Genomic DNA, 12,501 nt, shown 5'->3' on the forward strand with positions numbered 1-12,501 from the left:
TCACAACACTTGGTGGTGCGTGCTATATCCCCCATTTTACAGAAAAGGAAATTGAGTTAGAGAGAGTGACTTTCCCAAAGTTGTTACTCTAACTACTGACTGAGCCCGAATTTGAACCCAGTTCTTCCTAATCCACCAGATGGGCACTAGCCCATCTGTTATTAAAACTTTTGTAATACCAGTTTCTAAAGTTAGACTAGGACTAGATCTAGGTCACCTAAGCACAAGGAAACACAGTAGAGAAGACTATAACATTGTTTCAATGACCCTACTCCAACTCTCAAATTAATTTTTAGCCTCTTTGAAATAGGAAAACAAGGCCATGACGTGATCAAACTTTGCTCAATCACAAGTACTGATTTCACGGTCAAAATGACTTTCCATTATTATTCAGTAAATCAGTGCTTCACAAGCCACCCAAATCTACTTTCTTAATTAAAGCACTTGATCCAAAAACACACCTCTCTCAGTTTTAGGGGTCTCATCCCATCTGTTTTTACGTGCACTTGAAGTTGCACCTCCATGGCCTGGTGTTGCATGGCCAGGTGTATCACCACGTCCAGGAGTAGCTGCTCCTGCTGGGGTGTGGCTAGGAGTAGGATCCCATATTTTTGAGCCAGGTGTTGCTCCAGGTGTCTCACTACCCTTTGCACGACCAGGTGTTTCATCCCACCTCAAGGAAGGTGTATGCCCAGGAGTCTAAAACAAAAAATGCAATCATATGTCAACATATAATGATTATATAGTTATAATTTCTACAAAGAAATGATATGAGACCCATTAAAAACACATTTCTCACTGTATTCATTACATGAGAGGTTAAAGTAGAACATCAGTGATATCTCCCCAAAAAGCAAACATGCCCATTCTCTAAATAGTATTGTAACAGTTCAGACCAAGTGGAAATTTAAGACTTCAAAATAATAGCTAAAAATCTACTCAACAGTTTTACAAAGCATTTTCTTCACAGTTCTGTTCCAAAGGTAATATCTACTAATAATAAACATACAAAGCTTCCAAACACAGGTCTTCTAGCAGCAACCCCCAACCCTTCCCATAACTGAAAGGGAAAGCTGTTACAAGCAAAGCTTTCTAGAACTAAAAGAGAGGGGTAGACATGGGAATCAACAGATATTTGAAAAGAGTGCTTGGCACATAGTAGGCACTATATAAATGTTTATTCCCCCCCACCCCATTTGATGATTGGCCTAAGAGATAAAAGATGCTTTACAGAACGAAACCAGTAGTTGTTGCTCATTTTCATATGCATGCATGTAGCACAGTACAATGAAATGCAAATTCCTCCTTTTAGAAAGTTTCAAAATTAAGAAACTGGATTTTATCCACAGGGTAGAGTTTGGTCACCCAAGGAAAAGACTGAGCTTAATAGAATAAATTCTCTCCTGTCATCCAACTATCACCAAGAACAATACAAATTCTACTCCACCACTTTAATTTATTTTTAGGTTTGATAAAATGACTATGCACCAAATTACATACTAAGGACCATTTTAGAAGTTAACCTCGACCCAGAAATCTAAACTAGTTCTATAGAGGGGCAGAAAAGATCTATCTTACAGGGCTAGCCACTCTACCACAACGAGTAAGTGACCTGTTACTTGACATTACTGTTAACAGCATACTTGAGATTTCAAAATGAATAGTTACTACTCCCTACCAGAAAAAAGGAGAGGCCACAGAAAGGACATGGGGAGCGCAGAACTGGGCAATTACTTACCTCTGCTTGATCCCAGTTTGAGAGCTTTTTTGGAGTTGCACCAGGAGTCTGATCAGCTGTCTGATCCCAACGCCTTTTGCGTTTTGAAGGAGGCTGGGATGATGCACCATTGACAACTTTAAGTTCTCCAGCTTTTGCTTTTTCTGCTAGTTGTTGCCTAATTTCCCTCTGAAAAATAAGATTAATGATGAAAATTTATTCCTCAAAATAACTTTAGTACTGTTCTCAAACATTATTACCCACACTTCCCACCACTTGTCTATCCTATGTTTCATAATGCATCTTCAATCTTCCCTTTCTTTATCTTTCCCTTATATTTCCTTTGGTCCACTCTCTCCCTCTCTAGACAACAAAATAATCTCTTCCAACTATCATCCCATTTGTGCTGGGGGAAGCCATTCCCCTTGTTGAAAAAGGTTCTTTCTGCAAGCATACCTTCAACCAGTCTTTCGGTCCATAAAAGGTCAATATACTTCCCATTTTCAGAATGATCTCTCTTTTAAAATTTTACAAACCAAAGTATAATTTTTAAAGTTAATGTTTAATATGCTAAAAATTACCTTAATATCAACCTCCCTCATTAATCTCTATCACCATGAAATTATGAGAAAAACACATTTAACAGACCTCCTCTTTAGTCAAATGCTGTTCTCGCATAACATCCATATACGTCCTAGCATTCATTTTAGGATCAGGTGTCTTGCCTCCTGCAGAAAATAACAGCAACAGGACAGGAGCACAATGAATAAAAAATAATTAAATTCAAATGATTTATCTGCCCTGCTCTAATAATATGTTATTCCATAATCACTTTAATTTTACTTTTTTTTTAATCGAAAACTTTAATAATTACACATCTTACTTTTTATTGAGTTTGCTGATCAATTTAACCTGTTTGAACACAAACATAACTACTGCAGTTTAAAACAAGTACTTTAATGCAGATAAAACAATATAATGACAAAACACAGTTAAGAGTCTTCAGAAGTGATGGGTTCCTGGGTTGCTAATCCGGAATACGTACACTTTCGTGCCTTTGTCTCCACCAGCAGTTCTGACTTCAAGCAGCAGAATAGCAGCCTAGAAAATTATCTCTTTACATTAGTAACACTTTGGATAGATATTTATATTCAAAACATTACCTGTGCAAGCTGTTGAAATTCTGACTTTCATTAACTAAGCCTAGATCAGTGCATCACATAAAAGTCTAGAATACACTTATACTTTGGCAAATCTGATTGAAACACTTCTACGTTTGTATTCAAGTGCCATGTTATAAGAGGGCTTCTTTCGTTTTTATTTCCATGACACATTGCAGAAAATTTTTGCATTTTCTCTTGCAAAAGCTTAATTACAAATTACTTGAAATATGTTACATCTACAATTACTATGATACACACAAAAAAAGTTGTGTACAATGAGATGTGTAATTCTATTCTTGAAATTTCATTATTTGTTCTTTAAACTTCAAAATATTTTAAAGAAGCCCAATAAGAACAAGATGCATGGAGGTACACTACTCTTAGAAATGGGAAAATGTGCTATACAAATAGTATACCACCACAATTTGGGGGGGAAATGAAATTCTCAAAACATTTTCTATGCTGAAGACCATGCCCAATTGGCAGTGTCATTCTGACACTAGCTTTGATAAGACTTCCTTTGGAATACTTTTTCACCATAATCTACACAGGATGTGTTGAACTGCACCCTTAAGAATGCAGACAGGACTGGCATATAGCAGTACTGCTGTAGGAAAGAAATTAAGGACAGTTAGTATGGGCCTGTGAATTCTGACATACATGTTTAAATCAATTACAATTAAGCAAGTAAAAAAATATCCCTACTAATTCATGCAGGCAGAAATTCTAATTTGTAAAACCTGCAACAGAGTCTAATTTTAAGAAACAGGCACCTTTTTTTTTATTGTGAAACTCACTCACCTGAGGAAAGCTTCCATCAGGCCCACTATGCCCCTCGAACTGACTTGCAAACTAAAATTAGCAAAACAGACTCCAACTATTAAAAGGATCCAAGTCTTTGTATATATACTTTTGTTTTAACTTAGGAATGCTTAAAGCAAAGTAGGTGCATTACTGAGCTATGATTAGAGCAATGGGCTCTATGCTGAGAAGATAGTACTTCAAAAATAATAACTGTAAAATTCTATGATTTGGAAATGATAACTTTCAAAGTTTTCAAAGACTTGAAAGTATTTTGAGCAGAAACACACACATTTGTTCAAAGTATAATATGCGTAACCCAAAACAAAATGAAAAGAAAAACCTTTAACCCTTTGCGTTTCTATGGCATTGGCTCATTATTTTCTTGTCCTTCTACCTAGAAAGAAAACTTGTATTATAAACATGAAGAATATGGCATCTGTGATTTAAAAATCTATAACAAATCTATAATAGGGGGCTGTTTAAAAAGAAAAACTAAATTCAGAAGCATGCCAAAAAAAATCAAAGGGCTAAAGACAACTTCACACAAATAAATTTTACAAGACTTATAGAAAAGTGGGAGTGAATTACCATCTGCAAAAGGATCAAGACGCTCTGGAGAAATTATCATAGTTCGCCTGTGCTTTTTATATTCATCTTCACGGTCTGCAATCTTGGGAGGACGGTGTTCAGCAAATGGGTCATACTACAGAAATAAAGAATTCATAGTTAATCAATTTTTACATCCTTACAAATGAGTGAAATCACATATTTTTAAAACCACGATATGTCCATTGGGGGGAAAAAGTTTGAATAAAGGAAAGAAAGAGTTCAAAACAAATTTCCATGTTTTACACAGCACACCTTCTACCTTAACAAGAAGTTCAGTTTACAAATGTAAAATTCTCAATCCAAGACATTTTTTAAAAGCTATATAAAAGAAAGAGAATGTTACCTGTTCTGTTGACTGTGGTATGTCATTAAGCAATGCCACTGTGGGTTGGTATCCTGACTTCTTCTGACCAAGCAGGCTAGTAGATGAGGAGTAGTCATCATCATCCTACAGCCAAAAAAGTGATTGGAAAAAAAATGTCTCAACTAATTTAAAAGTAGAAGGGATGTACACAGAATTGATGAATTCAAAATTATGCATTTATATTTTCATGCCTTTTTCTTATTTGAACTATAATGAGGAAGTGGTGAAAAGAGACAGAAGTTCTATTATATTACTAACAATGCCGGAGGCCCCTTTCAGGAAAAGTTTATGATTTTAAATATTATAAAACTCTGATGTGCCTTACTTGTAATCTCAAACATTTTTAATGTATTACACAACTTCTTTCAGTCTCAATTACAAAAAACAAGAACCTTACTGTCTCAGAGTATGAGAATGCAGTCACTTAACAATTGTGGAAAGCCCAAGTACGCATTTGTGACAAATTGGAGACTTGTCATTTAACCATCAACCAGAAATTTTTTCCATGAAAAATACTCAAACCTATATAAAAAGTAATTTGAACTTAAAAGAATCAGCAAGTAATTTTACAGTATTTTTAAATGAGGTGAAAAAAATATAACTATATTTTCTTTACCTCTTTCTACCTTAAAGCTTACAGGAACATTTAAATAACACCGAAACTCTTATAATTAAAGCAAATACATTTAAGTAGCTATGTCCCACAGAAAAGTTAGTCGTACTCTCAAAGACAAAAGATAGGCTTCTGTAAAATGTCATAAACAAAGAGTGCATACCTTGTTTCTTCCAAATCAACAAAAAGACATTTCTATTTTAAACTTACATCTTCTAGTTCAGTTGCAGCAATTGATGTCACGTAGCCAGCAAATCTGCTGTCATTACCACCATAAATTTCTTGGTCATAATAACCTGTAGAATCAAGGCCAACTCCTTGATCTTCATCAAGAGCTGCCTTCTTCCCTTGGATTTCTCGAATCTGTGCTTCAATATCTGTAAAGAAATACATATTTAAGTATCCAATTATATCCATTCATTATTCATTCACTCAATCACCTGAAATGAGAAAATGTAAAATGTAGTAAGGAGGAAAAATAAAGTTTCTAACCACAAAGGTAAAAGGATTAGTTCTCCAGCAGTTCCATGTGTATAAGTACTGGGGTTTCTTCAACCAAAGTCCTTAACTTTACGGGTTGTGTTTCCTTAAGTTTGGGCTAAATCTCTTGCCTACAACTGAGAAATTACTTTGCTCATTGGAAGAACTTTACATATAATGATTTCTTAAGCCAGCCTTCAAAAACCTGGTTAAATACCAACAGGGCTATACTCCAGGTAGTTCAGTCACAATGTAAAACAATTTCTATGTTTGGAATTCCAACTCGGAAAAATATCATGTTGGGATGTTATGGCCTGGCTGTGTGAGAAGAGAATTCCCGCCATATTCAAGATAGTAGTATGGCACTTTGGGCAGAACTCCGTGAGAAAGTGGATTTTTTAACTCTTGGAAATTATTACTACTACTACCACCTAGTCCCCCCACTCTACCATTTTTAGGTTTATAGTACCTTTTAGTTTTCAAAGCACTTTCACATGTATTATTTCGGACATTAGAGTTCATGATACTATACATGTAGATTATTGATTTCTTCATTTTTCAGATAAACAAAGTGAGGATCAGTTATAATACAATGACGTATCACAAAGAAGACTGTTAAGGTTACAGACCATTAAATGCTAGAGTTGATCGTAAAAAGTAAATATTAAATTTCTGGTCCTATGCTCCTTCCACACTACCACATTGTTACTTATCTTGCCGATGATTCCCAAATCGCTAAACTACACTACAGCAAGGTGAAACATCATTGAACTGAGCCTAGGAATCAGCATGGGTGGCATTCCCAAGAAAAAGTAGTGTCTTTATATAAGAAAAAGAGAAAAGCACTCAGTAGCAGCTGGGGAAGAGTAACTACAGGAGTTCCTTTTAACAGTTGGCCAAAGCAATCCTTTTCTAGCAATTACAAAATTTTGGATTATATAGAAAGTAAACTAAGAAACAGTATAAAACTCAACATTTGTGAGGTAGGTACAAACCAAATTAAAACAATAAAGGTAATATATAACAGTGCAAAAAGTTGTGAATTAGAAATGAGAGGACCTAGGTTCAAATCCCGGCTTTCTGTGACTTTGGACAAGTCATTTACTTCTATAGGCCTCAGCATCCTCATCTATAAAATGTGACCCAACTCTAAATTCTCTAAGTACACAGAAGGAAAAGAAATCAGATGGTGTTATGGAGCAAATGAGCTGACAGCTGTTATTTTGTTGAAGTTTACATCTTTTTTTTTTTCAAAATATAAATAACTGCTTGGATTCTATTACTTAAAATTTGAGTCCTCATTTGGTTTATTCAGTCATTTTTTTGTCAAGATTGTTAAATTTAAAACAAACTACTTCAAGGATCTCCAACTTTATATTGGGGGGTGGGGGGGATGCTCAGATTAAAAATCTTCTACAACATAGCTCTTCGTTTTTTTAAGAGTTTCCCTGAACAAAAAATTCAACACCTTGCAGTCAAATTGACATGAGTGTGTCTAAAGTTAGGCTGTACTCAGATAGATGAATACTTCTTTATCTGTCTGTAAACAATTAGGAATTATAATCATGCATACTAGGAGGCAGATGGCACTGTGAATAGAGGCTTGGAGTCAGGAAGAAGGGTACAAATCCAGCTTAAGACACTATTTGTGTTATACTGGGCAAGTCACTTCACCACCATCTACCTCAGATGCCTCAACTGTCAAATGGGCATGTTGTGAGGATCAAATGAGATAATAGTTGTAACACACTTAGCACAGTACCAGGCAAACAGTAAGCACTATATAAATGCTGGCTCCCTTTCCCCCTACTAGATTCATGTGGGTCTTGAAAGCCTAAATTAATGGCAGAGTGAACAATTAAACTGAAAGTTTTGACACGGGAAAAAAGTCAAGAAGAGTAAGATAAAAAATTTAAAATCCATTAGATTTTACAGATGAGGGATCAAAGGTTCAGAGCTGTAACGACAAGCAAAGTGGGATTTTTGCTGGATTGAATTCTAGCTAATCAGAGACTTGTATGTGCATGAGTTTTAACCAGAGACTGGTAGTGAGGTCTAGCCAATCAGATGAGCCCAGAGTGTAAGAGAGACGACATTGAGAGAACCAGTGAGAGAGCTGCCTGCATTGAGAAGAAAAGAATGAAGAGACAAAGAAGAACGGGCTTTGAGCTCTGAGGAAGAGAGCTGCCAGCATTGAGAAAAGAATGAAGAGAAGAGATAAAGAAGAATGACCTTTGAGCTCCCAGAGCTGGGAGATCTCTGAGAGCAGAGAGGAGACCTCAGATGGCAGAGACTTGCTGAAGGAGCCTACGAACTTTGAAGGCGAGTGGGGCTGTAGGGTAAACACCTGCCCACCGGAAGGAGGCTTAGCTTAAGTCCCTTCTAAGAACTGTTAAAGTGAACTGAGCTGTTAAGACAGAGCCTCTGGACTTTGGAGGTAAATTGAGATGGTGGTGCTGGTAGTGTTGTTGCCCTGTTAAGCTTTCTTTTCCCAGAGACAGAAGCTGCAGGCAGGAGCCCTTGGAGCCTGCTGTTGGGCAGGGAGAGCTTGGAGTGGAGTAGTACCGGTGAGCTGAGACATGGAGCAGGAAAAGAAAACTGCCTACATATGAATCCAGGCAAGAGTTCAGAGCTGACAGCCTACAGAGGAAGAGCCATGGGACTTGGAAGTCAACTTCGAGTCAAGATGAAAGAGGACTTTACTTGGACACTTGGCATTAATTATGGAGACTGCTCTTACTGTGACCTGGGGTGGATGGTGTGGTATTTTCTGTTACCCTCTTGAGGATGTGGAGCGTTAGGCATGACCTTAGTCCAGGACCCCCTGCTGTGTAAACAAATATTTGGGGGAATGCTACTGACTGCAATGACATATGCTATGCGCCACATGACATACTTAGTGATATGATATATATATAAAAAATATATTAGATAATATAGTTTGCTTAAGGATGTTGCTATGAATGTTATGCTTTTGTTTACTGAACAATGTTTAGTTTACTGCTGAACAGAGTTCACTATACTATACGATTAGACCCTTGTAATTATTCACAGCAGCAGTCCTCAGGGTGTACTGCCACGACTGGCGTGACAAGAGGCTAAATGAAACTTTCCCAGAGTCACATAGTTAAGTATCAGAGGTGGGATTTGAATCTAGGTAATCCTGACTCTTATGATTATTGAAATATTTAAATGATTGTTTTATGGAAGTAGAGTTAAGTCTTATTCTGAAAGATAGAACAAGGACCAAAAACTGACTGGAGCAGATATGCACAACTTGGCAAAAGGTAGGGGCCAAAAATAAAACTGGGCCACAGATAAGTTAGAGACACCTACTGACAGTGGTAGCTTGCCTTGGGTTATGTGACAAATAGAGCGGTCAGTGGCAACCCTACATTTTTCCCCCCAGGCTGCCCGAAATCTTTGGCCCACACAAGTGAGCCCTATGGTGTGCAGGCCTGGACTAGAGGCTGCATGGAGGTAGCTATAGCAACACAGAAAGAAACTCCTAATAATTAGGCATTGACTCCAAATAAAATGGGGCTGCCTTGGAAGGAAGTTTCCATTCTTGCTTCAAGAAGGCATAGTCTATACATAATGTCCTTTCTAGCTCTAAAATTCCATTTCTACATTCAGTTTCAACTGAGAAGGGAGGGTAAGAAAGGATCTGAGAAGACTAACTAACCAGTAAGAGAAAGAAAAGAATAAACAAAACCTTTGGTTCTGGATTTCAAGCATAACTCCACACAACTTAACTTAAAATTTCAGTCTATATTTATTAAAATGCTGTTTTAAAATATAAATTAAACTAGTTCAACCAAAAAATGACATCCAAGTTCACTAAAAAAGGGAAAGGGAAAATAGAGAAGGGAAAAAGGGAACATAAGACCTCATCAAACAATATTAGTACATTTTGCCACAGCAGAAACACTGGAAATAAGAAAACTAGTGAGGAAACTTCTAAGTTCAACAACAGGTTTTGCTTTTGCCTAATATTTATCCACTTCTTCCTATTCAGCCTAGAGAAAATTCCACACAATGAATACTCTTTTGAATGTTTCAGTCAACCAACAAATTATTTCTTAAAAATATGTGCAAGGCACTATGATAAAGAAGAAAATATTTAAGACAATGTACATAAATTACTCAGCTGCTGCTTTCAACTGCCTCCAAAACAATTTCCCAAATATGTTCCTACTGCATTTGTTCTCATGTTAAACGTGTAGAGTACCATATATAAAGCTGGAGAAAGACCTTTTAATGATTTATCTTTGGTCTTGTTCTCTTGCATACTTCTATTTTTTTATTTGCATATTTCTATTAATGACTTCACAGGCTCATAAGCCTAGAACCATAAGTGAGCTTTAAGTTGGTCTAATCTACCTCCCATCATTTCATAGATAAACAAATGAATAAATTGAGGCCTAGAGAATTTAAATGACATTCACATGGAAGTCATACAGATACTAAGCAAAAAAGGATTGAAACCCAGGCTCACTGATTCCAAATCCAGGAATATCAAAATAGCAAAATAAAATATGAGTAGGCATTCAAAAGTAGAGAGGAAATAAAAGGAACATTCAACTACAGAATTATATGGTACAGAGTTATATGGTCACAAAACTGAAGACAAACAAAATGGGTAATTTTTAAACAAATATAAGTATCAAAATTAACAAAACAGGAAACAGATAAACTAAACAATGTGATTTCAGCAAAAGAAATGAGACAAGTCAGAAATGAACTCCAATGGGAGATGTTGGGGTGGGAGAGGAGGAACAGGAGGGAACTCCATAAGTAGACAAGTTTATCAGTGAGTTCAATCAGAATCTTAAACAAAAGTCCTTATCCTGGATAAACGGCTTTTAAAAAGAGAAAGGTGGGGCAACTAGATGGAGTGAGGAGGACATGGAGTGAGGAGGCCGGGAGTTCAAATCTGCCCTCAGACACCTGACACACTTACTAGCTCTGTGACCTTGAGCAAGTCACTTAACCTTAATTGCCCTGCCTTCTCCCCTCCAAAACAAACAAAAGTTTTTAAAAAAAGGTAAAAACAAAAAGGGAAAGGTAATGCTCTACCAAGCTTTATGATACAAACAGGGTCCTGATTCCTAAACCAGAGAAAGATAAAACAAAGAAAGAGCAGTAGGATATTACTAACAAATATTAATGTAAAAATATTAAATACTATCAAAGAAATTATATCCAAAAATTATACATTAAGACCAACTTAGAATTATACCATGAATGCGAAAATGATTCATTAGGATCATTAGCATCATAAATAATATGGTTAAATTTGGAACTTATACCCAAAGGGCTATAAAACTGCATATACGTACAAAAAATATTTATAGCAGCTCTTTTAGCGGTGGCAAAGAATCGGAAATTGAAGGGATGACCATTAATCAGAGAATGGCTGAACAAGTTGTGGTACACAGCTGGGATGGAATACTGTTATTATTCAATAATGAGTGGAATACTGAAATAGTGAAGCCCCGCCCCACTCCAGCATGGGAAAAGACCTTGTCTCTTCTATCATCTCCCCCCCCCCCACCCCGCACTTCTATATTTTTAGAAACTGCTCTGCTGAGGAAGTAGAGATAAGAAATTACATCAGTAGACAGACACCTGCAAGGTCCTGTTTTATCTAGCTTTTACTCGCTTTTCCCTGGTTTTTTTGTTGTTGTTGTTCTCTGTTGCTGGGAAAAGATTCCACGTTTAGAGTGTGAGCTCCAAATCCAGTCAATGGGAAAAGGAGCTAGTAGGCAGTAGGGGAACTCTGTGTTAGGGTCTACATAACTTGCTTTGAGCTGTATGCCCCCCCCCCCCCACACACACACGTGCTGGAATCAACTTGGGCCACGCTCAGGTGTGTCCTTTCTCATGAGAAAGCAATAAATTCCTTTTTGCCTTTTCTCAAGAATGGTCTCTATTTTTAATGTGAGTAGTGGTCTCTGACCCACAGAATAAGAAATGACAAGCAAGATACTTTCAAAAAAACCTGGGAAGACTTACATGAACTGATGCAAAGTGAAGTGAGCAGGCCTGGATCATTGTACACGGCAACAGTAATACTGTACAACGATCAACTGCGAATGACTTAGCTATACTCAGCAATACAATGTTACAAGACAATTATGAAGGACTTACGATAAAAAATATTACCCACCTTAACAGAAAGAACCGATGGAGTCTGATTGCAAATAAAAGCATATTTTTTGTAACTTTCTTTTTTTTCTCGGGGGGAGACGGTATTTGGGGTGGAGGCATCTGTGTTCTCTTTTGCAACACGGCTAATACAGAAATATTTTATATGCCTGCACATGTGTTACCTGTATCCAAATGCTTGCCTTCTCATGGAGAGGGGAAGGGAGAGAGGGAATTTGCAACTCAAAAATTATTTTAAAAAACGAATGGTAAAAATTGTTTTTTACAAATAATTAAGAAAAATGAAATTTTAAAAACTTCTTTTAAAATAGATAAATGATACGGATAATGAAACAACAAAAACCGTGTGATTATATCAAGATGAGGTAGCTAGATGGCTCAGGGAATAGAGTGAAGGGCATGGAGTCAGGAAGACCTGAGTTCATCAGGCCTCAGATGATCACTAGCTGTGTGACAGTATGCAAGTCACTTAACCTGTCTGCCTTAATGCACTGAAGAAGAAAATGGTAAAACATTCCAGTATCTTTGCCAAGAGAGCCCCATACAACTCAACAACAACATATCAAGATAAGAAGAAAAA

The 12,501-nt window shown here is 36.8% G+C and overlaps 1 protein-coding gene across 7 annotated transcripts in view; it reads right to left on the bottom strand.

Moving 5' to 3' along the window:
* SF3B1 (splicing factor 3b subunit 1) overlaps positions 1 to 12,501 on the bottom strand; it is a 53,848-nt gene that overhangs the window by 24,585 nt on the left and 16,762 nt on the right. For 3 of the 7 annotated variants that reach the window (XM_036746215.1, XM_036746217.1, XM_036746218.1), the window contains exons 2-7: positions 5,481 to 5,647; positions 4,637 to 4,741; positions 4,273 to 4,387; positions 2,366 to 2,445; positions 1,739 to 1,906; positions 462 to 699 (exon numbers count right to left, since the gene is read on the bottom strand). In XM_036746215.1, the coding sequence (XP_036602110.1) occupies positions 462 to 699; positions 1,739 to 1,906; positions 2,366 to 2,445; positions 4,273 to 4,387; positions 4,637 to 4,741; positions 5,481 to 5,647 (873 nt within the window). Of the gene's footprint in view, positions 1 to 461; positions 700 to 1,738; positions 1,907 to 2,365; positions 4,388 to 4,636; positions 4,742 to 5,480; positions 5,648 to 12,501 lie in introns of those variants that run through there. The other 4 variants (XR_005009603.1, XM_036746216.1, XR_005009604.1 and 1 more) reach the window with 3 other exon arrangements.

This window comes from Trichosurus vulpecula, chromosome 2, assembly GCF_011100635.1.
Source record: "Trichosurus vulpecula isolate mTriVul1 chromosome 2, mTriVul1.pri, whole genome shotgun sequence".
NCBI classification, from domain to species: Eukaryota; Metazoa; Chordata; class Mammalia; order Diprotodontia; family Phalangeridae; genus Trichosurus; species Trichosurus vulpecula.